The sequence below is a fragment of the Chinchilla lanigera genome, unplaced genomic scaffold (genome assembly GCF_000276665.1).
Source record: "Chinchilla lanigera isolate Chin_1 unplaced genomic scaffold, ChiLan1.0 scaffold00064, whole genome shotgun sequence".
NCBI classification, from domain to species: domain Eukaryota; kingdom Metazoa; phylum Chordata; class Mammalia; order Rodentia; family Chinchillidae; genus Chinchilla; species Chinchilla lanigera.
Window position 1 is genome coordinate 8,759,322 of NW_004955465.1, and position 26,656 is coordinate 8,785,977.

At 43.1% G+C, this 26,656-nt stretch overlaps 1 protein-coding gene across 2 annotated transcripts in view; it reads right to left on the reverse strand.

Moving 5' to 3' along the window:
- Positions 1 to 21,230, reverse strand: part of Cdyl (chromodomain protein, Y-like) — a 210,355-nt gene extending 189,125 nt beyond the window's left edge. Inside the window, exons 1-2 of one of the 2 annotated variants that reach the window (XM_005398883.1) lie at positions 21,057 to 21,230; positions 11,743 to 11,888 (exon numbers count right to left, since the gene is read on the reverse strand). In XM_005398883.1, the coding sequence (XP_005398940.1) occupies positions 11,743 to 11,745 (3 nt within the window). In that variant the 5' untranslated portion in view covers positions 11,746 to 11,888; positions 21,057 to 21,230. Of the gene's footprint in view, positions 1 to 11,742; positions 11,889 to 19,164; positions 19,184 to 21,056 lie in introns of those variants that run through there. The other variant, XM_013521859.1, reaches the window with a different exon arrangement.
- Between the last annotated feature and the right edge of the window lie 5,426 nt (positions 21,231 to 26,656).

Genomic DNA, 26,656 nt, shown 5'->3' on the forward strand with positions numbered 1-26,656 from the left:
TCTTTAATTCGTTTTTCTTCTTCTTGCATTTTCCTTATTCAGTGGTTTTTCTCTGCACATTTTTTTCTGTTACCTTTCTTTTTTTCTTGAAATTCCATGGACGCTAAGAATTTTCTTCCCACCTCAATCATCCCTACATATTACTTTAAAATAATCATATATTCAACGTTTTACCATGTAATAGTTTGGCCATATGAAAGAACATAAAACAAAGCAGGCGCTTTGAATTTTACACCTCAAAGGATTAAAATATTCTCCCTTTGTTATGGCTTCCATCTAGGTGTCCCCCTCAAAGGTGAGGTTTTGGAAGGTGGTTGGATTATGAGGCTTTTATAGCTGGCTTGCTGTTGGGAGGCAGAAGCTGTGGGAAGGGCAGGTCCTGGGAGGATTTCTCTCTCTCCCAAGCACCTCCCTTCATGCCCTGCTTCCTGTTCACCATGCCCTGAGCCGCTCTTCTCCGCCAGACCCTCTGCCATGTGCCACCCTGTCTGGATCCAGCTGTCTATGGACTGAAACCTCTGCAAACTGCAAGCCAAAATAAGCATCTCTTCCTTTAAATTGTGGGTATCAGCTATTTTGTCCCAGTCAAGAAAAAAAGAACTATTACACCATCTTCCTACCTCCCACCCAGGTTACCACTATACCTTGAATTCTTTACATATTACTTTTTATAGGCGGTAGTAATCCAAGGAATGCTTTTGGGGTCCATCGTGGAAGGATGGTTGGTAGAGGCAGCTGGGGGTGCCCAGCCTAGTAACTGGAATTCCTACTGTGTGATAACATCATGACCGTTCCCTCTCAGAAGGCTACTGATAACTTCGGTGGGCTGATCCACTAACACCCTTTACTACTGCAAGGAGGATTTATATTTTAACTACTCATAAAGATGAGACTTGGATGAATGACCTGTGATTTATGTGAACACTTCATGTGAAAAATAGCTGGAGGCTTTAGTTAACTAGAAGATTTATATAAGCAGGAAGTGTTAAGTGGCTTTGAAAAAGACAAATTGCAACCGTAGAATAGATTATTAGAAGTGCAAAGTCCTAAACACGGGTGATACTAGCAAGGCAGTGTTCCCTGTACAGCCAGATAGCATGCCCCACGCTGGGCACCACGGTGAGAAAACCGCGGTCATCCTCACCCCAAACCCACATGTTGGAGACACAGCGGAGAGGAAAATAACATGGCTTGTGACCTCCGCACTTCATAGCCATACTGAACATTTTTGGAGGAGGGGAGAGAACCTGGAGAGAAATGCTGAGGGACAACGATGCAGTGTCTACAGAGGAAGACAAGGGAACAGGTGGGGAGCGAGGCACTCAAAGTGCTGCGTGTCCTGGTATCAGACTTCCTTTCTAGCACTGTCTCTGCCATTGCTCCGGTGACTTCCTGCGCTCCCAGAGCCTGCCGTTCTTTCCCTCTATGTGGCATGCACCTTGCAGCTCTTGGCTCTCAAGGTGTCCTGTGCCTACACTAGCTGTCTGCAGTCTTTCTCTATTCATTTTTAAAAAAATATTCCTTACATCCAGTTCAAATATCACTGCCAGTAGCTGGGTGTGGTGGGGCACATCTGTCATCCCAGCAGTCTGGGAGGCTGAGGCTGGAGGATACCAAGGCCAAGCCCAGCTTGAGCAACTTAGTGACTTTGTAAGAGCCTGTCTCAAAATGAATAACAACAACCAAAGGGCTGGGGGTGTAGCTCAGTGCAGAGACCCTGGGTTCAATCCCCAGTACCACAAAAGGAAAAAAGAGGACTTCGGTCCTTCCCAGAGTCTTCTATCTCTGGCAGCTTCCCTCTGCACACCCCAGCTGTCTGTCACAGATGAAGGTATGGGATTTATAGTTCTGTCTGGACTTTGAACCCATTTTCTGAACCCTCTCTCCACTCAGAACAGACACACTACACATGCATCTTGGCTGATTTGCCTGCAAATTCAGGGAGCTCCTCTAGGAATAGCCGGTCCATGTGTTCCTTGACTCTTTCCTTTTTATCCTGTGGTTGAATCTTCTTAACTCCTGAGCAGTATTTTAAAATGCTTGCTGAGTGTAAGATATTCTTTCCCTCACTCGGGGGCAGGTCAATGACATTACCTAGCTATAGAATCTTGGAAAAATGCAGAATTAAGTCACCATTGTCCAGTTGACCTGCTGTGACGCTTACCATCTCAGGACAGTTTTACTCCCCGCTCCACCTGTGGCTGTAGACGCTTGTTCCAGTAATAGTGCAATCAGGGTATCGTCAGAAAAATGTGTTTACTAAAAGAAAATCACAGACTGCTTTTGGAATGGAAAAGCTTTGGAATTTTTTGGATATGTCAGGGTACCTGTGTTATCATCTTGCCCTTTCATCCTAACCAACTGTGATTAGGTCATTTAAAAAAAATTTTTTTAGAGGATAGATTTCCAATTACTTGAGGAATTTAGCACATGGATTTGTTGAGGTGTGACAAATACTTCTGCCTCTGCAGCAGTCAATAACCTGGTAAGAGCCCCAGTCTGTCTGAGCTTTGGCTATCTCAAGGGTTTGGGGAGGTAAAGGGTCTGGGAATATGGATGTGGGTTTTGTGTCTCCAGCATGACACGCTGATTCTGGTGTGTGTGTGTGTGTGTGTGTGTGTGTGTGTGTGTGCAAGTCTTGAAGCAGGGCTAAGCAGAAGCAGGCAGCAAGGCGTTTTTAGGACCTTTGATCCAGGGGTGAGCAGCACCAGGTCATCTGCTCAGGGAAATTCTGGGTGCAGAAGCAGAGATGCTACAGAGATGAGGTTTGGCAGAGGTGGGTTTTAGCTCACTTCTGTTCTGGACTAGCACACAAGACTGTGTGGGCACTTGGGAGACACCAAAAAGCTTAATTTAAACAGACTGAATCCTGGGAGACTGAGACATGGGGGAAGAGTTTGGGAGGTCGTCCCTCTGGGACTGGACTTAGGAAGTAGACCTGAGACTCAGTTGAAGGCTGGGTGTGTGTGAGTTTGTGTTACATGAGTGGAGGGGCATAAAAGTGTGCGATATTTAAATTGCCTATAGGTTGTACTCTAAGCTTGCTTGGGAGTACAGAAAAAACATGTTTCTGTTTCCCATGGCTGTCTGCCTTTGGGTCTTAGAGTGGGCAAGATACAGAGAAGTGCACAGAAAGGACCCTGAATCCATGACATCTTTTTCAAGGGAGAAATGCTTCAAGGGGAAATGCTCTCAGGTGCCTCCACAGCTGGAAGTGGAAGGCTACCCCACTGCCGAAGCCTTCTGTCAGTGGTCTTTGTGGAATTCCTGGATAAGCCTTCAGTGAAATTGACTTTCTTCCTCTTTGATCAGTAAGAGACCAAGATTCCTCATCAGGAGTGGAGGGCACACTGTCTGCCTTGGTGTCTTTGAACAATTTAAGTAATGGGCTTCTCAGTGCCCAGCTTTCTCTCTCTTGCCCATATTTTAATTCAGTCTGAATGTAGAACCTCGGGGAGGAAATAATTGGGACTATTCCAGAAGGCAGAGGAATGGCAGAGGAAGGTGGTACAAGGCAGAGGAAGTGAAGATCTGGAAGCCCAGGCTAATGAGACACATCTTGGAGAGCCAGGCCAGGGAAGGGGCACCTGGGATAGAAGAGGTGACAAGGTGGTGGTTCCAGAGGCTGAGCCTGAGGCAAAGTCCAACTACCCTGCAAAGCCAGCAGGGGATGTTTGGCTCAGATGTCTATGGCTAATCAAAGGCAAACAAGCCTAATTTTCACTGGGTGTGACTTGAGATAAAAGAAGTAACAGTCCTGTCATTTCATGTGAGTAGAATGATAACACTGCACAAAAGCAAAACTGTTTAGTTAGTGGGAGAAAGAGTTCTTTCAATAAACATAAACATGAATTCTAAAGGCTGGATTCACTATAAAAATCAGTCTTTGCCAGTAGTTTCAGGTGTGACCCGTGGAACCAAGGAATGACTTCTGTCAACAAGAGCAGCTTTCTGCCAAAAGCCCAGAGGGGCAGCAGTCGCGGGCTCTAAATGTGGAAAAGGTTGGTAACGCGGAAGAAAGAGCCAGCAAGGCTGAGACCAGCCGGTCCTAAAACCACAGACACAGGAAAAAAGTCAACATACCATTTGTCCCCGATTCAGCATTAGCTTTGCTAAATACCATTCATTGAGTACATGGCCCCTGGGTGGCAGCTGGAATCCTCAGCAAACAACGCTTTTTATTGTGGGGTGTCCCAGCTCCGGGGGCAGCTGGAAGCAGTTTGTCAGTGAAAGTTCAAGAAGGGATGAATGTCTACTTGAGGCAGATGTTAACTGCAGTATCCAATGGAGGTACTTGAAAATTTTAATGTTTTTTGGTGGAGGAAGGGGGGGGGTCAAAATGGAATGGAGAGAGAACTCTCTCGGCTTTGAAAGAAAGCAAATAATACTGGGTTAGAATTGAGCACAGAGGGAAGATTTGGAGTTTCCCTCGTCAGTACTAATTCATTCTCCTGACAACAGGTAAGCTCAAGACTACCAAGGGATGAAATTACTGTCTCCTCCAGTGAATGTCTAGGAAGACCCTTAAGCTTCTTCTCTAAAAGTGTGTAAATTCCCCACCTGTCTCCCTCCTCTCAATGTTGCCTGGATAAAATGAATTACACCTTGCGTAGATAGAAAGAAAGGAAATTCATGCTTCTCTGGACATCTTTGCTCAGCAGAATGCTGTTTGTTGTTTGTCTCACTCCCTTTGACACATTTACCAATGGCTGCTTTGCATCAAGGAGGTGGAGATGAGTCTCCAACATGTTATGGAAGATGCATTTAAGTCACTGAAATGTAAAAGTTACTAAACAAAAATTTACTCAAATGATGTGTTTACATACGAGGTTGAATTTGTGTGTGATCGTAGGAGTTGTGACTTTAGTGCCCAGTGAGTGTCAGGTATTTTTGTGAAAGAATATGAAACCTTAGAACAGTCAATGCGTGACCAGGATTTTCCTCATTTCACAAAGAGGATTCTCAGAGTCACTCATTCAGAGTCTTCCTGAAGATAATAAGCACTCTTCATGTGAAAATGTGGTCTTTTTAGGAGCTATTATCTGTGGCTCAATGCTATCAGAATGAAATCTGACTTTATGGGACATTTATTAGAATTTTAGCCTCTAAATATTGGAATCATGGTAGCAGAAGGGATGATATTAGGGGACCATGGCTGGATATCCCAAGAATGATGGCTCCCTGTAACATTTCCCTTTGTGTACTTGCTACTTAGTGAGTTAGAAATTACAAAGTATAAATATAGTAAAATTCTGCTTGGTAATTTTCTCCTTTGTTTCTGGCTTTAATAAGAATGGGCATATTTTAGAAAATATGGAGATACTCATCTTCAATAAGAGCAGTTACTTCAGAGAAGAAATGCTGGGCAGAGTCCCACAGACAAATCCAACAGTGTCAGCCACTCCTGCTGTGGGTTGTATTGAAATTAGAAGAGGGAGGGAATGAATGTAGGACTCAAACAAAGGCTCAATCATGAAACTAATGCAGGCATTTGGGACGGTTGAAGATAATTTCATATTCATATAATGCTATGATTTGAATATGGTCTGTCTCCTCAGAATCATATTGAAATTTATTCCCTATTATGAGATAGGAAGTGGGACCAAGTGAGGCTTTAAGAGGTGATTAGGCTTCTCCCTTGTATTAGTCAGCTTCCTGTCACTGTAATAAATGCCTCAGACCATCAATTTATGAAGAGAAAAGGTTGATGTAGGTTCACAGCTTTAGAAGTTCCAGTCCATGATTGGGAGGCCCAGTTGCTTTTAGGGCTCTGACACAGGGTGGGACATGCGTGGAGCATGGCTGGGGTGGGGACAGAGGACCAGAAGAAGACAGGATCCCACAGTTCCCTCTGAGACATGCACACAGTAGCGCACAATAACCTAAAACATAAGTTAGGCCCACTTTTCTTTTTTCTTTTTTTTAGGGGTGATGTTAGGGATTAAACCTGGGCCTTTTATATGCCAGGAAATTGCACCATCACTGAGCTGCATCTCCTCCTTTCTACCTCTTCAAATTTCCACTACTGCCCACCAGCACCAAAGTGAGGAACCAAGCTTTCAACACAAGGAGACCATTCCAAATCCAAACCTTAGCAGGTCTCATGCATGGGTTAATCCACACGTGTGATGCAGAGACTAATGTATTCGTAGGTTATTGATTATCTTGAGAGTGGGTCTGCTATAAAAACCAGTTCAGGAAGGTCTTAGCTGCTCCTTGTGTTCCACCACGTGATGCCCTGTACCCCTCAGGATTCTGCCAGCAAGAAGGCTGCTAACAGACAGGACTCCTTGACCGTGGACCAAGCAGTGAGCCAAAATATCTCTATCACCTACCCAGCTTGTGGCATAGAAAATAGACTTAAGGCATACAAATACCACCTTTCAACCTCAAGGATTTGTTAATTCAAACTTAGCTAAAAGCAGACAAGGCCAGGAAGCATAAAGTAGTAATAAATTGATTTCTGTTTACTTTTGCAAGGACTATTTAGACCCTAACACTTAGGTTTTGCTTCCAGTGAGTTGTGTCAGTGTGTGTCTAAAATAATACCTTCAACTTTCCCTTGGATTTTAGATTGCTGAGAGCAGAGGCCAGGCTTTATCTACAAGATTTGTATGAGCTAATAAAGATGAACACAATCACAACTGCATTACGAGAAGTGTGAAGTTACAAACACAGGTGATACCAGCAAGGCAGTTCTACCCACTGGGCAAAGAGGACACTCAGTGCTGAGTACCAGGGTGCAATGATGAGAGTCACTCTTTTGTCCCATGCCAGCACACTGAAAACACATGGAGAAGAGGAAAGCAACAGTGCTACCCACTCATTGCTCCAAAGACTCAGGTTTACCATTTCTTTTGAAATGCCTCTCTGTGAGAGGTAGGTCTTCTCTGGGCACCTTCAGGCTACCCCTCCCTGTGCTCTGGCTTGGGAAGCTGATAGCTCCATGGCTGGTCCCCTATCTCTGCCTTCTGGTTGGATTTGGCCAGGGGATGAGGGGCATAGGGGCACACATTGGGAGTGGAGCCTGGCTCACTCCCTGTTGGCTTGGAATGAATCCACATTGGCAGCCACTGTCCCCTTTCAGGAGCAAGTGACTCCCCAGGGTGCTCCTCCAGTCTCCTTGGCTTCCCAAACACTGCCCTTGTCTCTGTAAATAGCCTGTTTATGAAACCCTTCTTGTGTTACCCAGTTTGGCTTCTACCGTATGTCTCCTGCTTGGACCCTGACTGATTCCTGCTCCGCATAGTGCTTTATATACAGAGCTCCTTGCTCAATGAAGGCTTGTTTAACTCAGTGCATGGGAGTGTCTTACTGTTCTGATGTGTTCAAAGACTGCTGATGCTAAAGTGACCCTCTGTCTCAGTTTGGGGCTGTGGAGCAGGGCTCCCAGGTTTCAGGGGGGATTTGTCATTTTATTTATTTATTTATAATAGAGGAATAACAATAATTGATGCATTGCATATTACTATCTTGAAAGTAGTTACTCAGAATACAAGATATGGGCATAAAAAATTCTCCAAACAATATTAGCACAAACCTTTCTTTTCAATAAACCAAGAGAAACTAGTAGTGTAACTGTCTTGTATTTTTTTCCTTTTCCCTTCCTTCCTTTCCCCTCCCCCACCCTAGTTCCTCTTTCCTTTTTGAACAATTTCTTCCCATTTCACAATATCTGTTGTACATTTTGGACTTCATTTACTCTTTTAGTTTCTCACACCAGGGAGATAATACGATGTGAATATGCACTTCTCAGATGAAGAAATACAAATGACAAATAAATATATGAAAAATGTTCAACATCACTGGTCATTCAAGAGATGCAAATTAAAACAACACTGGGACTTGTTATTTTAAAATAGAGACAATCCTTGGTAAATCAGGATGGATCAGTTACTGCAGCATGTACTGTTTTTTAAAAACTTTAATTGGTTTTAGAGGAACATTATCTTGTCTTTGAAATATTCCTATGATCATGTTTAAGGCAAAGTTGGTTTATTGAATAATAATACAATATTTTCCACTATCGATGACTGCGGGTCAGAGTCTCTTCCTAAGGGAAATTGCTGTAAACGTGTACTGTTGCTTTATGTCTAAATCTGTTCGCTGTGGGGAAGTCACCCAAAGGATGGATAAAACAGCAAATTGTGACAAGTAAGTGCTTACTAGGAAGGTTTGAACAAAGAATGACAAAGTGCCTCACAGTAAGAAAAAACAAAATGGGGATCTTTGAATATGGCTTTGAATTTAAAAATACATTTTTAGTGATCTCAACTGATACTTTCTCATTTCCCTGTCCTCCCTGCAGACTGTTATCCTGAGAGCAGGAGACATTTGCTTGTCACAAAGAGCATGGAAGTGTGTTACTAATTCCATTAATTGGTATATTTTTTAATTAGTTAATTAATTATGGTACTGGGGATAGAATCTAGGACCTTCTCACTGAGCTCTGAGCTACATCCCCACTTCTTTTTTATTTATTTACTTATTTTTCTTACTAAATTGCTACATTACTCAGTGTGGACTTGAATTTGTGATGCTCCTGCCTCAGCCTCCCAGAGTGCTGGGACTGAAGGCCAGTTCCATGGTGTATGGCTTTATTGGTATATTTTAATTTCTAAGAGACAGATCAGTTGGAAAGGAAAAGCAGAAATCTCAAACAGAGCTAACACCTTGAGAAGAAATATTTACATTGGGATAATAGTAGGAATATGTACCATATTCTATTTTTTCCATTAGAAATATATCTATTAAATGACAATATTAACAGCTACCATACTGCTTTAGTAAACAGGCTGCCTGGGAAGAGGAAGTTTAATTGGATTAAAAATCTGCCATGATCTGAGTGCTTTTCAATTCAAGATATTTTCCACTAGGGAAGCTTTTGACTATTCACTCCAGGAAGCCAGAATTTCCAATATGTATTCCTTTACCCCTGCCATTTAATATCAATTTTCTTGCTCTACTCTGCACCCCAAATCACTACAACTTCCTAAGAGTTTGACAAATTATTGAAAACAAATTAATGGTATTGGCTGTGGTTAGGTTGGGATTAACACTCGTCCCAGGTCCCTCAGGATGGTTCTCTTTGTTGTGTTTACCTTCTCCACAGGCAAACAACTTGTTATTCAGGGAAATGGCTGCTGTTAATATACTTGGCAATGATAAGATACCATAAATATGCATCGAAGATACTGACCTAAGTATGTTAAATTTAGTTCATTTTAACCGATGTTTATTGAATGCCTCCTGTACACAAGGAGAAAATATGTATCCTATATGTGATAGAAAATGAGATTTCTAGTAAGCTGACAATCTATTAGAACATCAAATTATTGGAAAGAAACCATCAGTATATATTCACTTTGGTTGTATTTAGAAAATAACAGATAGGTATATTTAGACCAAATTTTCAAGACTATATTCCCATTTTATTTTGCTATGTTATGAAATTTGTAAGAATTTGACTCAGTGTTTACAAGTGGTAAATTCTTTCCTTTGGAGAAGTGGGAGGATGGGGAATAAGATCCCAGAGGCCCACAGTAAACTCTCGTCAGCCCCCATGATTAGAAGTACAGATGTGAACGTTGCGAGCTTAGCTTGCAATGTTTGTGACTAACAAAGCCGCAGAGTTTAAGATGAGTGGACTTAGTAATCACTGGATCATAATCCTGAGTGACAATAACCATGGAAATGGATGGTGGGAAGAAATGGAGAGGCCAAGCCACTGTGAACACATTCTGTGGAACACAGTGGGGAGAGTTTGGTCCAAATCTGAGTTTTCTTTGATAGCAGACACAACTTTCTCCGTAATGGCGATAGAAGGCACTGAGGGGGAAGGTGTCAAGAGATCATGAAAACAAAAGTTCTGGCGACTGTTTACATGGAAAGATGATGCTCAGACAAGGTCCCGGAGGTCTCCCAGTGCAGATGGACAGGTTTCTGCTCTGAGGTCACAGTGCCTCCCCCTGTGCTAACTCGAGCACATCAGGTATCACCCCCCAAAGCAGTGCTGCTGCTTTCTTCATGGCAGTTTCATTCCTTTGGCTCTAGAAGTCATTTTTGAAGTAAAAATGGGGCATCCTCAGGATTATGGTGGTAGCTGATAGCTCAGGCCTCGCAAGGAAGGATGTGGCATGGATTGAAAGAGGGAGTACATGCTAGGTGAGAAGAACTCATGGGGAAGGCCAGCAGTCCAAAGTTTAAGGCACTTAAAGGTAAATTTTGTCTAAGGACAATATGTATTAATGGGGCTAAACACATTATTGACCCTGTAATCCTATTTCTATACATTTGTGTTGAGGGAAAACTCCTGATTGCATGCACAGGGGAACATATACAAGGATGTTTGTCATAGAAAAGTCTACAAGTAGTGTAAAAATGGAGATGACCTGCATATCAGTAAGGGTCGGAATAGTGTGCAGGAATCCAAAATGATGATATAGATGTAGACGTCAAAGATCACAGTCTCCCACTTGATAAAAAAGAAAATAATACCCATAGCTGTCTATAACATCATCTAATTTTTATTTTTAAAAAATATGCAAGTAGAAAACAGGAGCTGTATATGAGTACTAGTTTGTATTAATCACACAGAAAAGCTTGGTGTATAAACCAGGCAAGCTCTGGGTAGTGGAATATGGATTTTTTTACAAAAGCTTTTTTCATAAGATTAAAAGCAAAACCTCTACCAGTATTAGCTTAAAAATGAGAGAAATGACAGATATATAAAAATCCCCTTGTTTTTAAAGACAGGCATGTGGCTTTGTCTAAGCAGAAACCTCCGACGGCAGACCCCAAGTCACAGCTGTGGCAGGAAGTCTCTTCCCTGGGAAGTTAAAGCCCCCGCTGCTCTGGGCTGGGGAGACATGCAGCGAAGCATCCCTGCATGGAAGCAAGAGTCAGGGACCTGAGGACAGCCCTTCTCACTTGTCACTTTGGGCCCCTTGTCCCTGACTCATTCTCCTCTTCCAGGCCCCTGAAGCCTGCTTGACTTGCACTTGAGCTCCCACTGACTTGAACACAGCCTTCCCAGAATGGACCTTCAGGTCCCTGTCTGATGGGTTATAATTGTTCCCTCATTTGATCTCCCCCAGCTCTTTGTCCTTCTCTTGGGGCAGCTGCAGAAGACAAGCTCTTTGCCGTCCACCCTGGAGCACCCACCACGTGACTTTCTGATGGGCGGTACCCAGAAACATCACACAGGAAACACAGGAAAGAATGCGTGGATGACTTCGGGGTGGTAGCTCCCTGGGCATCCTGATGTGCTTGCTATTTGTTAGCAATGCGGAAAATCACTTCCACATTCCATCCAGCTCTGTCAAGAATCCAAGCATCCCTTTGCGAAGATAAGACAAAAAGCACTAGTGCTGCCTTCCCTGGTGCTTGTAAACACAAGGCGTGGGATGTGCTGTCACTTGACTTGGAGGAAGTGGAGCTTGGAGCCCAGCCAACTATGTCTTAGGTCATTAGAAGTTATTTAAAAGAACAACAGGAGAGGCCAAAGTCACTGTGCACCAACATGGAAGCTCTGGCTAGAAAAATTGAGAGAAGCCAGATGAGAGACTGTGAGAGAGAGAGTGTCAGGATAGCCACAGTGTGGTGACTGAAATACCAGGATGCTCACGCTGCAAAGGTTCTGAACACACGCCAGTAAAGTAAGTACTTTAAATAAAGGGAGGAGCCCTCTCAAACGCTGCCCCGCCGCATCAGAGTCAGTGCATTAAGAGCCCAAGATCTTACCATTGTTTCTCTCAGGAATGACTTTCTGGTAGGGCTCCTCCTTTTCCCAGTTCTTATTCTTGCTTTTCCCCAGTGCTGGCCTCCGTCCTGCCTGGAATGCCATAAAACTCCTCCGGGGTCTCTACGTCTGTGATCACCACCTGCAACTACAATCCCAGTAAGAGGAATTCACTACGGTGAATGGAGAAACATAGGCTCGTGCCATTTAACTACTTTCCTCAAGTGCATATTGAATTTGAGAGCCAGCCAGCATCTTGTGCTTTGCAGAGGAAGCCATAAATATCACGAAACACTGTGTCCCAAGGAACAACACATTTAAAAGTATAAAGGATAAAAAACAATGTTTAAAGTTGTCAAACTTGCTTTTCTTCACCTCAGTATATGCCAATATCCTGGTAGCTTGCAATGTATAATGATGGATTACAACCTATTTGAAAGAGTAAGGAAGCCAAGTGGCTTGATGTTTATCACAAGGGTTGGAGGACCAGGATTCAAAGTCATGAGAAAGTGACTGTGTCTATCTCAGGCCCCATCTTTACCTTCTCCAACAGACTGGAGGCCACCAGGATGATAAGAGGTGCTCCTGTCCTCATGAGGTCTACAGTCCAGGGAGGTAGACACATAAAGAACATCTTTAGGAAGCAAGGAGAGGAAGAAGTAGTGAGGTGTTCAGGTGGACCTGGGGAAATCCTGCATTCCTGGTGGGCAGAACCAGGGCACAGGGGCATGAAAAGCACAGGTGTCTTCAGCACAGTGAATGGTTTGGCATCAGAGATGATGTTAAAGAGTCTGTGCTTTGGGGATTTTAGATGAATTAAAAGCAGCTGAGATTATTTCCTTTGGCTTTTAACACACAAAGTGAAAATATTACTTATCTTTAACATTATTTTAACTGGTATCATACAGAGCTAAGCAGAACCTCAAGTTAGATGGTACATCTGGGTTGCTGTTGTCTACACAGGTAACTGAAGTCTCTCTAAACCAGGGAGCACATGAGTTCTCTGATAGCATCTGAGGTTTGTTGAGGGATGTGTGAGGCCATGCATTCTACACTGTGTTCCATGTAAGTGACAGCTGGTCTTTTAAGTTGTAGTCTAATTTGGGATCAGACGGGCATTTTCTGGAACTGCAGGGAATGTTCAGGGCAGCTGAAAGCTGACAACCTGGCATCTGGGGAGGATGACCCCTCCATCTGGGACTGACCAATAGCAATGTTGATCTTTGGGGTCCTGAACCGCAGTGCTGACATATTTATTGTGAGCTTGTTATATACCAGACATTGCACTGAGTACTGTACATGGATTCTTCAGTGCAGTGTTCACAACAAGGCTGCGAGTAGCAGCCTGTAATAATTCTTACTTAACAGATGAGGCATTGTAGATCATAGAGGTTATGTTTCCCAAAGTCACGTAGCAAGTGGTGGAGCTGGGACTTGAACCCAGGTACTCTGACGTTCTCTCCTTACACTGTCAAAACCTGATTTCACAAACGGCACCAGGTATGGATATCCACAGAGAGGCAGTGTGGTGTGGGGGTTATGGAGGTGGACCTTGAGTCTGTCCAGTGTGGTCTGAATGCTGGCTCTGTGTCTCTCTTGGGTGCCCAGACACATGTTCTCAGTCCCAAGCCTTCAATGTCTGCATCTGTAAGGTGCTGGTCACAGCCGTACACAGCTCCGTTTGCTGCAGGTATGGCATGAAAAGGCACGTACACAAGCCCTGGCACCTGGTGTGATTTTAATAGGTGCAAACTGCTGTTGCTATCCACAGGGAGCTGTGTGTGAATCCTGCAAGGCTGGGATATGTGTTTCACCAGCTATTATTTCAAACCAGAAAAAAAGGGAATTTAAAGCAGAGCTTTAATCTGCACTCAATTTTTAATTACTTAATTAACAGCAGAATATCTACTCAGTTATTCGAAGTTCAAATTAGGTCTAGAAAGTCAGGTTGCTTTAACCACTTGACAGGTGGAATTTCACTCACTGTAGGTTCTGTGGAGGAGCCCTGAGAAGGTGCAGGGAGGTCCTTTCTTGGCATCCAGAAGTTACCCATGCAGCCCGCCGTCTTGGGAGGGCAGCCTTTCCTTAGCCTCATGGCTCCAGGTGCCGCCTCTGGCTGCCCCTCGTGAAAGCTCGGCTAGGAATTACAGTGTAAGGAATAAGGGCAGAGAAGGATCACTTCTGGCAAGCAGCTTCTGGTGGTACCCAGCCCCTAGCTGGCTGTGTGATCTTCTCCCCAACTTCCTGATTTTAAGGTGAGACTTAGAAACCAGAGAACTGTGGAGGTCATTGTCATTGCTTGGCCCTCTTCATTCGACAGAGGTGGGAATGATGCTCCCTATCCACAGTGTGCAAGGTCATAGAGCACTCGGCAAAGGGCAGAGCCAGGAAAGAAATCCCTCTCCCCCTAGTTCTCACATCTTGGCTCGCTATCACAAATGGGTTGTGGATGATCGTCTGTGTCCTTTCATCCAGTTTCTCATATGGGAGCCACTATAAGCTCTAAAATCTGTATGCTCTAACTCTCCAAGTCTTTGTCCTACTGGAGACCCAAAAAGCGGTTCCAGGTGCAAGTGGGTGCTTGAATGAGAGGGAGGAGCCGGTATGGCGGGACATGGCGTGAGAGACCCACTGTGGGCAGCTGTCCTGGTCGCAAGTGTTCTTCAGCTGTGCTTGGGAAGGAGGCTGTTCCTGCCCACGGCTGCCCTGGGTCACCAACTGCTGCAAAGGAAGGTAGCAGCCACCTGTACGGTTCACCCTTTCCCTTCCTAATGTCCCTCAGCTTTGCTGGCGACCCTGCCGTCTTGCCCAGCAAGAAATTCAGGGGCAATTCTTGGCACCTCTCCATCTCATGGGAATGGAACTCACTTCATTGCCTGCCAAGGACTTGGGACAACAGAACCATTATTGCTGGGGTGCAGGATTCCAGTCCTCTCGCCGCCCCACGGTCCTAGCTGAATCCCTGGGGCCACTATTCTTTGGAGCTGTTCCGGTGAGAAGAACAGACTGAGCCTCTCCAGAAGCACCTTTGCCCTGGCTTCAGACTGGCTCACAGAGCTTGTTTCTCCCCAAGCTGGTGGCAGCAAGGTCTATTTCTACTTAAGCTGTTTTTTTTTTTTCTTTTCCACAGCACTGCTAGTCTGCCCTTTTTGTCCAATTTAGGATGGGTGCTTTCTCTATCCAACGCAGAGGACAGAAAACTCAGCGTTTAGTGTGAGTACTCTGTGACCTTGGGCACTGCGGATATGCTGCATCATTCCCACGTCTGTCAAATGAAGAGGGTCCGAGGCAAGGCTAGAAATGCTCTCACAGGTCCACATGACGGGTAGCTCTTGGGGGAAAGAGTCTCACAGAACAGTCCTGGGCCTGCATTTCCCTGAGTGCTGTGGTTCTGTGATATTCTCTGGGCTCTGTTACCAAACCCAGCAGGCCAGTGACCTGTCACTGAGAAGCAGTGCTCAGCGTGCATTCGGTGAGAGCAGAGGGCCTCTGCCCTCTCTTGAGGAGAAATCCAAGGAGAGGAGGAGGAAAAGAGATCGCCGTGATCAAGCTTCCATGAACTGGAGACCAGCAGATTGGTGTCCTTTCTAGCTTGGTTCACTAAGAGTGTGCAGCCTTCCTATTTCCTCGTTTCTTCCTTTGTAACAGGAGCGGGCTGGGATGAAGGGCCCCTTCTAAAGAAAGCATTCATTAGCACTCCGTCTCTCCTCCACTAGGCTGGGGGCTGGGCTGGAGGCAAGAGGTGTGGAATCTTCAGCTCTCAAGGATTTCATGCCTCGGGCACACAAGGATGTGCGTGGACCCATGTTGGTTCCGAGTCCACTGTGCGGGAGTTTGTGTTGATTGGTTTATTCTTTTTTCTCTTATTGCATATATTTAAGGTGCACAAGATATTTTGGTGCACATATATACAGGGAAATAATAACTGTTTAAATCAATGACTGTATCTTTCTCCTGACATCATTACCTTTTTTGGTGTGTGCGACGGGGACACCTGAAATCTACCGTGTTAGCAAATTTCAGTATGTAATACAATTGTGTAGTTACCATGCCTACTTCAATCTAGAAGAATTTAGGATGAGAACAGAGGAATGGGAATCTTCGTAGGGGAGGTAAGGGCCTTAAAGGATGGGTAGGGTGCACTCCTGGGAAGGGGACAAAAGAAACTCTAGGTGGAAGGGACAGAGAATAAAGACAGGAGTGCAGGGCACCCGTGGGACCCGGAAGAGACCCGGTAGCGGAGAAGTCTATTGGAAGAAGTGGGAAATACATCGGATGGGGCCATTCTGCAAGGTCTCCAAAGCCAGACATTCAGGTCCTTCTTTCCTCCACTGTTTATTCATCTTGTTCTGAGTGTCTCCTATGTAAATCATCCGGAGTCGCTGGCTAAGAAGATTTAGGAGTAGCACATGCACTGAAAGTTGTGTTTTAAAAAGATTCACTGGTTTTTGGGGTTACAGTTTAGAGGTAAGATCCATCAAATTAAAAGGGACCAAGCAGGCAGTGGCTCTTAACTGTGGTAACACACTGAAAAGTTATGGATGCCTTGACCCTGTCCCAAGAAACTCTGATTCATTTGGTCGTGGGAGGGGAGCTGAGCATAGTACTGTTCTCCCTGCTTCTTTCTCTCCCTCTCCCTTCTTTTCTCCTTGCCTTCCTTCCTCCCATCTCTTTCTGCAGCTACTTGGGTGTGATAAAGCCCTGAAATAAAATGGTAGCAATTAAAATGGAGATGAAATGAACACAAAGAGACCTTTTAAAGGCAAGAAGAGAGAAAAGAATGAAAAAAAAAAAAAAGAGCCAGGTATCTTGACAGATGAAACAGCAAGAATAGAGATTCTATTCATTTCTTTAAAATACTGGTGGAGCCATTACATACGACTTGTACTTAGTCAGCAGTTTGTGAACTGCAGAGGGTAAATCCTTGGTCCTGCCTTCAAGGGGCCTTTATTTAGTAGATCAAGAAACTACAGCAGCAGGAGAGCACGGGAACTGGCACAAGGCCCTGTTTCCTTAAAGTGTTGGTACAAAGAGGAGAAAGTCAGAGGAGAGAATGAAGGAAGACTCCATCCACAACACTGCCATTTAGTTGCAAGTTTCTGGGCAGGTGTAGGTGGGAAAAGGACCTCTTGTATGAGGAGTCAGGAAGTGTTAGGTGAGGAGGGTCAGAGACAGACGAGTAATGGACAGCAGAATTAATAATGGCAAAGAGCAACTATGCTACAAAGCGTAGGGGTGTGTAAGTCTTGGTGGAGAAGGTGGATTGCTAAAAACAAAGCCTTAACAGTTGGGCTGAGGTTGATTTTTATTTTATTTTATCTATTTATTTTTTTGAGACAGGGTCTGTCTATGAAGTACAGACTGGCCTTGCTTGAAGTCACTATGTATTTCTTGACATTAATAGTGGTTATATGCATGTTTACTTTATAAGTATTTATTTAGATTTATAGATAAGCTTTACAAACTTTCTGCATGTATATTATATTTCATAGCTTAAAAATGTTTAAATAGTTGACAATATAATTGTCATAATACATCTTGAACTGTATCAAATAAAATAATTAGGAAATATATATATATAAATTAACAATTATAAAAAAAATTATAGTTGGAAATGTTGTGACATGCATCTTTAAGAGCTATGGATCAACTAGAAATAAAATACAATAAAAATATATCAAAGATAGACAGAAAACACTCCTTTTTGAACATACCTAGAAACATTACAATAATAGCCCATGTATTAGACCATAAAGGAAGTTTCAATTTTGGGCCAGGGACATAGCTCAGCAGCATAAGCATCTGCCTGGCAAGTACAAAGTCCTGAGTTCAATTCCTGGTACCAAAAAAGAAAAAGGAAGTTTCAATAAATTCCAGAGAATCGTATTCAGACAATGCTTTCCAACTATAATGCCATCATAGAATTATCATGTTTTGTGAAAGAAAAATGAAGCCCTATGTTTTTAGAAACTACATAATATTAAATAACACTATGTAGTTATGTATGGGTTAAAAAAATATTTAGAACTAAGTGAAACAAGCCGGGTGTGGTGGTGCATGCCTGTAACCTCAGCACTCAGGAGGATGAGGCAGGGGGATCACCGTGAGTTGAGGCCAGCCTGGGCTACATAGTGAACTCAAGGCCAGCCTGCATAACATAGCGAGACTGTCTAAACAAACAAATAAACAAACAAACAAAAACAAAAAACTGAGTAAAACATTGCACATTAGAATTTGTGTAACGCTGCTGAAGCAGTACTTATGGGCAAATGGATAGCTTCATATACACCAAGAACAGGGAACATTCAGCACAAATGAGCCACCATAGTCCGATCCTGCCTTACATTCCTTAGGGTCATGACTGTTGAACAACCCAAACATAGCAACTGTTTCAAGAACCAGCCTAACTTTAATCAAGGTGCTATTTAATACCATAAACAGCACTCATTTTAAAAGTTTTTTTTAAGGTCTTGAACGCACAGGTAAAGAATTCAGAGGTCCAGAGGTTATGGGATACAACACAGTTGTTTTTCATATTTCAGTGTAGGGGTCAAGCACAGGGCTTTGTACATACTAGGCAAGTGCGTACCATTGAGCTACATCCCAACCCTACCTAAAGAACCTAACTGTCTTGGGACTGAACGAACAGCTCTGTCATTTGCTTGCTATGTGATCCCGAACACACAGTGTGAGTCTCAGGGTCTCATATCCTCATTTATGATGGTGATGAGAATAGATCCCTGAACTATTTGGAAAAAGTCAAATAAAGTATTGTAAGCAAAATGCTGGGCTCCTCAGAATGACTGAAGAAGTGTTTCACTTTCCATTTTACTCATGAGAACCATCAGGGGTGGGACCATGGGCTGCATTTTTCAGAACCCAGGTGATTCGGACAGTTCTGATTAGCAAGGGCAGTGGCAGCCAGGGCCGACTTCTGAGCAGGGAATAGCCTAATTAGAGTTCTCTGTGGGACTGGGATTCTTTCTGGGCCTCTTTCATCTTTGTTTCCCAGCTGACATACTAATGTTGCTGGTAGCAGCAATTTGGGAAAGGTCTGGGCATTCCAGTTGACTCTGGGGTGCAGAACTCATGATTACTAGTGCTCTTCTTGGGGGGTGGCTGGTGATATAGTTCACAGCTTTCACCTCCTTTAGGATCTGCTAGCCTGGGACCCACAACCACTCATTAGTTTAGATCTCATTCTTAGTACAAATCTCCACCCTCAAGTTCTGATTCTTCTAATTTATAGTTTGAACTGCTAGGCAGTGTAGGAATGAACACAAATCCATAAAGCTATCAAATAACATGACCGAGTAGTTTAGGAAGGTTATCAGAAGAGGGAGGGCACAGAATTGTTGCTTATCTTTCTTGGATACCAGACTTTTTGGGAAAAACACTGTCTCAGAGGACTTAATGCTGGCTACCTGTCATGGTATTGCACGAGGCTATCTGCTGTCATAACTTGAAAGAAGGAGCAAAATATCCTTGGCTGGCAGGCAGAAGGCTTTGGAATCTTGTTTTGTTCTCAGTAGGCTTGCATGGACTTACTCATCTTGAAATTAGGTACATGGTTCTGTGAAAGTCATGAAGGGGAATTAAATAGGCAATGAGGTCAGAAAGGGTTTGCACAGAGCAGATTCTTGCTCTCATGCTGGGAAAGGAGAAGATGACTAGGGGAGGGGTGGCTGGGTCAGAGGCTGGAGGTAGCAGGGTACATGGGAAGTACTGTTCCACACGAGCAAAGCAAAGAGTGTGGAAAACTTGAGACATAACTGACATTGTACTTGATGAGGCTGGAGAGACTGGTAAGGAAAGGACTGAGCCCGTGCAGCCACTGGAACTTTGCCTTTATTCTAAAATCAATAAGGTGGTATGGAAACCTTTTTACTGCAGAGAGGTATAATAAATCAGATTTTCATTGTGAAAATATCATTTGGTTACCGTGCAAAGATTACAGGGGGGCTCATAATATTTGGGGAAGCAGTTCAGGTGAGAGATGATGGGAAATTGGTGACTTGATGGGCCAGAGATGGAAGTGAACCAAAGGCAGAGAGTTTAGAGAACCAGACTTGCTGATGGGATAGAAATGACAGTGTGAATCAGTGGATGGTATTAAGTTGGATTCCTAGGATTCAGACCTTCTGGGGGTTCTGAATGGATGGTGATACCATGTACTGCATTAGAGAAGCTTGAAGAGGGTATACTTTTTTGTTTTGCACTGGGGACTGAAGCCCGGGGCTTTGCACTGAGCTACATTCCCAGACCTTTTTTAATTTTTATTTTGAGACAGTCTCATTAAATCACTAAGCTGTCCACGCTAGCTTGAATTTATGATCCTCCTACTTCAGCCTCCAGAATTATAGTATATGGCACCATGCCTGGTCAAAGGGGGGAAGACAAGGGTTCCCTTTAGAACATCCAGTGTTTGAGATGCCTCTGAGACATCTTAAGGGAGCTATCAAGCAGCTGATTGGATATATGAGTCAATGAGCTGAATTGATTCACATATGAATCAGAGCTGGACATACAATTGTATGAATCATTATTCACTTATAGGTGGTGACCATGGTGTTCTGCCAGCAATTCAACTCCATTGGCCAAAAATGAGATGTCTTACCTTTCCTCCAAATATGCCTAACCTGGTGTGCATGACACAATCATTCTTTTAGTCATTTGCCCTAAAATATGGAAATAATTTTGCACTTCTCCATTTCTTCTATCCCTAAATCTAATTAATCATAAATTCTAGGGTTTTCTCTTTTTGAATGTCTTTTGCATCTTCCCTTTAAAATTTTTTTCAACCTAAAACCCTTAGATAGAATACCTGGTAGTTGGACCCTATATTTCACCTCCCAGCTCTGTGGTCCACTCTGACCACTGTGACCAAGTTAGTCTCTCTTAAACATTTCTTTCACCACTTTATTCTTCCCACAAAAATCTGTGGGTGGCTTCTGATTGGTCTGAGATGAAAATATTTTCTCCTTAGTTTAGAATTCAAGGCCTTCTGCCATCTGTCCCCAATCTACTTCACCACTCTCTGTTCTATAGGATAGTTTTTTTTTCTTTCAGTGTGGGGGATTGAACCCAAGGCCTCATGCACACTAAGCAAACACTCCAGCTGAGCTACATCTCCAGCCCTCACAGGGTTTAAAAATTCTTTCAAAGTTTCAGAACCATTTGTTCAAATGGGATCTTATTTTTTAAAAGAAAGGCAGCTCCATAAATGAAGCATGTGTGGGTGGAACTTTTGGTTGGTGTGAGGTAGGGCTCTCGACTGATTTCATCTGCCTTCCCACTTCCACCTTTCCATGCCTACCTGGCTTGTCCCCTGAGATGAGTCTCTTTAGAACATCCTTCACAATCCATCTCCTTCAGGGAGTGCTCTTGGGTGAACATAGGTACTGTCCTCAAGGAATAAGTGAATCACTAAGTTCATGGTAAGTTTTCCTCCACTGGGCCTCTAGGCTGCCTCCCTCTTGGTTACTGGCTCATCAAGCTGGGACTCTGCCTCATAAACACCCCCTTTGTGACATAATGTTCACAAGCTCAGCCACACCCCTGTAGCAAGTACAGCAGGACTTTTTGAATCACACGGCTTCTTGTAGCTTCCTTTGAGAAGCAAAGGGCATCACAACAAATCATAGCCCAGTTTCACAAGACAAGCAAGTCCTTGGCCTGATTTCATCTAGAAAATATTATGTACAGAGCAGTGGTTTCCAAACCTGGAGATGGGGACCTGAACTCAATATCTACAGATAGCCCCTTGCATTCAGAACCAGTAAAGCACTGAAGTAAAACACTAGGAGACACTTAAGAGGGATGGAGATTTTGTGTTGAGTCCAGGCGTGCTGAAAGGATGGTGACACCCAGTGATAATAAGGTGTGCTGTGTTCTCTCTAGATATCACATTACAGGAAGGAATGTAAGAGCTGTGAGTGCAGAAGTAGGTGGTCGGGGTCAGCTTGCTTCCCATTTTGAGCAGATGGAGTTTAAAAACCTGTGGGCAATGAGGAGCAGGTTTTTGGCTGGTCACTGGACATCTGAGTCTGGGTCTTAAGGATGAATTGAGAGCGAGGATGATGTAAGTTGTAGAGTGTGACCTGGTTAGGGTAGAGTGTCCACTTGACTAATTTTGAGATCCATGCTAGGGGTTGGTGGAGCACACATCCACATATGTCTGGGTGGGTCATGTCTGTCCTTCCCTGGGGAACTTCTAGAGCTGTACTGGATGTAGATTATTGGTGCTCAAACAGGTAAAAGAAATAATGGGCAAAGGACACATTGTGTATGCAAAAGGGGTAGAAGTGCACTGATAGAGTCAATATTAATCACAGAGGTGTATTGATAGTGATATCATCAGGTGTAAAACTTGGGCTCACTAGGGCCGAATAGAAAAATGGGCTCATGAGAAACAGAAAGGAGAGAGGTGTACTGATTTTATCAGTTGTTAAGCATGGGGCAAACAGATTCTCCAGAACTAAAATGTATATGGAACTGTGTATTGTATTCTTAATTCCTGTATTTGCTTTTGTGAATTTGCATTAGGGAGTGCCTTAATTGTCATAAGTTTGTTGGAATGACCACAAAGGTTTTGGCTTGGAGTACTATTTTAAAATCAAGTCCTGAGTGGGAAAAAGATGGTGGAATAACAGCCACCCTGATAACCTTAACTGAGCCAAAAGCAGCAATTCCTACCTTTCCAGCTCAGTGAAATTTTGCAGCATCACAAGTTGGAACTTCTGCCTCTCAGGGAATAGAGGCATTTTCTCTCTCTCCCTTGCAATTGGCACTAAAAGAAGCCCTGATGGGTGTGGGATTCCATGAAGGTTTTTCAACATGTCTACCCTGTTGCTGAAGTTCAAGTTCCCAATAACTGGGGACAAGTTATATGTCTTCATGAAGCTGTACCCTTTAAGATCTTATAAGAATAAAAACAAGCCACTGCTACCTATGGCCCTATGGCCGCTTGTACCTTAGGTTTAATAGACTTATAAGACAACAGATTATGGCCCCAAATGATGGGAAAGGATTAACTAAAGCATGTTAAATCTGATTATTTGTTGTGGAAAGGATTTTCTTTTGAATTGTGTGTGGATCAGGCCACTCACAATGCCACTCACAACATAGCCATTACAAAAGACATGTGAACTGGGGAAGGTGCCTTTGCTGACACAAATAGTCAACTTACTTTTGAATTATTAGTATATGAACAAATTAAAATAGTTGCCAAAAAGCCTTGGAGGAAACTTCCTTCAAAGTGTGAGACATCCCTTGATTTGACTTCCATTCACCAGGGTTCTGATGAAACTGTTCAAGATTTTGCAGCATATTTATTGTAGGCCAGTGGGAGGATGATAAGTGACACAGAGCCTAGCAAGTTAATTGTTCAACTGTTGGCCTTTGAAAATGCAAATAAATGATGTAAAGAGGCTTTAGGAGCCCGCAAAAAACAGGATACACTGACTTAGATGAGTCATATTTGTGTAGACATTGGACCTTCGTATGTGGAGGGAGCAGCATCTCTCACTCAGGTTATTCATCCACAGCCTAGAGGAAAGAAAAAAAAACAGGGTTAATTGTTTCAGCTGTGGGGATGGGGGCCAATTTTTCAAAGATTGCCCTGGTGCACCTGTAGGGGTAGCACAACTGTTATCTGTCCCTTCAACAAAACCTTGTATTATCTGTCCAAAGTATAGATGAGGGTGTCATTGGGCAAATGAGAGTAGATCTAAAACTAATGTGGAAGACTAACCAATTGTGGGAAACTTCCTGTGAGGCCTCCTCTGGTCCCTCCAAACAGTAGGGGCACTTCCCCTAAATCCTCGCCAGCCCTACTGTCCAATGCCAAGCATGTTTATGACCTTTGCTCAGTGACATAAGACAGTGGAGGCTTGGATCTCAGTCTCGTCTCCAGATTCATACTAGCTCCTGAAATGGGATCCCAAGCTATTCCTACTGGAGGCTATGGACCTTTGCTTCATGGAAGGATAAGTCTCCTGCTAGGCTGCAGCAGTCATACTTTAAAAGGTGACACCAGGTGTTGCCTGGTGTCACTGATGCTGAGTATACAGGAGAAATTAATGTCATGGTTCAATCTATTTGAAACACTGTTCAAGTCACACCAGACTATCTACTATTCAATTGCTCATTCTTCCCTTGACAAAAATGGAAAAATCTATAAATAAGGAAAGGGGATCCAATGGCTTTGGGTCCTCTGGTACGTACTGAATTCGACAGATTAAATAAGATTGTTCTGAGATGGAATTGATTATTGGAGGAAAAACATTTAAAGGGGTTTTAGGCACAGGTGCTGATGTTTCAGTTATTGCCTAACATCACTAACTTATGGCATGGCCTCTGGATGTGGCAATTACAGATCTATGGGGGGTGGATGTCACCCTAGTAGAAGTGCTAAATTGTTAACTTGGAGGGATGAAGAAGGCCATTCTGCACACTTTTCACCTTATGTCCTCCCCCACATATCAGTCATTCTGTGGGGTCATGATGTATTACAGGATATGGGGGCATTTGGTTTAGTCCTGTCTCTTTGGTGACTCATCAGATGTTGCAAGGAGATTTCTGTATCACTCAAGGACTTAGTAAAAACAATCAAGGAAGAAAAGAACCTTTTCCAGTTATTCCTAAAGGGGACCATTTCTGTATAGGCTACTTGCCTTCACATTTTCAGGGGGACCTTAATCTCTTTTGTGACTGCATGGACAGTATCCAAGTTAATTTGGATGTCTGCTGACTGTGTTTGGGTTGATCAATGGCCCCTCACTAAGGAGAAGCTTACAGTAGCTCATACACTGGTTAATGAATCCATGATGGCGGAGCACCTAGAATCCTCCAATAGCCCTTGGAATACCCTAATTTTTGTAATAAAAAATAAGTCAGGAAGGTGGAGATTACTACAGGATTTGTGGACTGTTAATCATACCATGGAACCTATGGGAGCACTTCAACCAGTATTGCTTAGTCCTGTAGCTATTCCTTTGCATTTTCCCCTCATGGTGATTTAAAAGACTTTTTTTTTTCACTGTCCCTCTCCATCTTCAAGATAAAAGATGTTTTACCTTTAGTTTACCTTCTATTAACCATTAGGCCTCTATGTTCCACTTTCAATGGTGTTGTCTGTCACAAGGAATGGCAAATAGTCCGACCCTATGTCAAGAGTTTGTGGCTGTAGCCACTTTGTCAGTCCATCAGGCTCATCCGTCTGCTCATCTTATCCACTACATGGATGATATTCTTGTAGCACATGAAACCTCATCCATCTTGCACCAAGTATTTATTCGATTAGATAATGCCCTTCATATTGCAGGCCTAGTGGTGGCCCCTGGAAAGATGCCAAACATAGCACCTTTTTCATATTTGGGTCACCTTATCCAACAGAGACATATTGTGCCCCAAACTGTTCAGATGCAGGTTAATCATCCTGCAACCCTAACTGATTTTCAGACTCTACTTGGTAATATTAATTGGCTCTGCCTATCTCTTAAGCTAACAGCTCATGATTTAGCCCCTCTCTTTGACATTCTCAAGGGGGACCTGGCCCCCATATCTCCAAAAGTACTTACATCAGAGGCTAAAACTACCTTGGGTAAAGTTAATCTGGCTCTCTCTAATGCTCAACTCTAGAGCTGACCCAACTTTGCCAGTGTTTTTAATTATTTTCCCCACTCAATGTATGCCCACTGGGCTCTTTTGGCAGTGCTTCTATGCCCACTTTGGCCCTTTACAATGGTTACATATGCCTCATGCTCCACATCAAACCATTACTCCCTTTTATGATGCTGTGGCAGGACTGGTCGCATGTGGGTGGGCATGTTCTATTTAGCTTTTTGGACATGGGGTGCAAAATATTATTGTTATTGTTCCCATTTCTTTAGTTCAACAACAGTGGTTATTATGACAGTTATTCTCTTGGCAAACTGCATTAGCTAGCTTCCCTGGTGTTATTCATTGTCATTATCCTCTAGATAAATTAATTCAATTTGCTTCTTTCACATCCTTTGTCTTCCCTTCAAAACTAAGCTCAGTTCCCATAGCTAGAGGTGTCTCTGTTTTCACAGATGTGCCTCCTCAGGCAGAGGAGGTTAGGTTATGGCCTCCTTTATGCAGTTGTTTTTATTTTTTTTTAATTTTTTTATTTTTATTTTTTTTTTGGTTTTTCTCCGGTACCGGGAACTGAACTCATGACCTTCCGCTTGCCAGGCAGGCACTTTTGCCGCTGAGCTAAATCCCCAGCCCCTATGCAGTTGTTTTTAATATGGCTCATTTTGTTTATTTTAGTTTGTTTTAAGTTGTGGGGATTGTTTTATTTTTTCTTTAGAATTTAGATGATTTGAATATATGTAAATAATTATATGTTTCAAAAGTTAAAACTGAAAATGTATACTTAGAGGAACTTATTTTCAATCCCCTCTCTCCAATTCTGCTCCTTCCCTATGGATAATCATTTTTACCAGTTTTGAAGTTATTCTTTTTTTTTTTTTTTTTTTTTTTTTTGAGGCCGGGCCTCACCATGTAGTTCAGGTTGGCTTTGAACTCACTATGTAGCCCAGGCTGGACTCCAACTCATAGTGATCCTTCTGCCTCAGCCTTCTTTATGTTGGGGTTACAGGCATAAATCACTATGCCTGGCTATTCTTTTTTTTTTTTTTGCCAGAAGTTGGAAAATTTATTGAGAGAGCTAGCTCCTGAGATATAGGAGAGGAATGAAAGTGGGTTGCCAATGAGCTCACATCTCTGAGAAAGTTTTAGAGGGCAATGTAATGAGGTGGGTACAATGTGGGTCAAATTATAATTAACAACAACCACAACAAAACAAAAAAATTATAATCAACCTATAAGATTATAAGTATGGCTGCTTAGCTAATACTGATCCAGTAGTAGCAAGGGCATGTGGACACC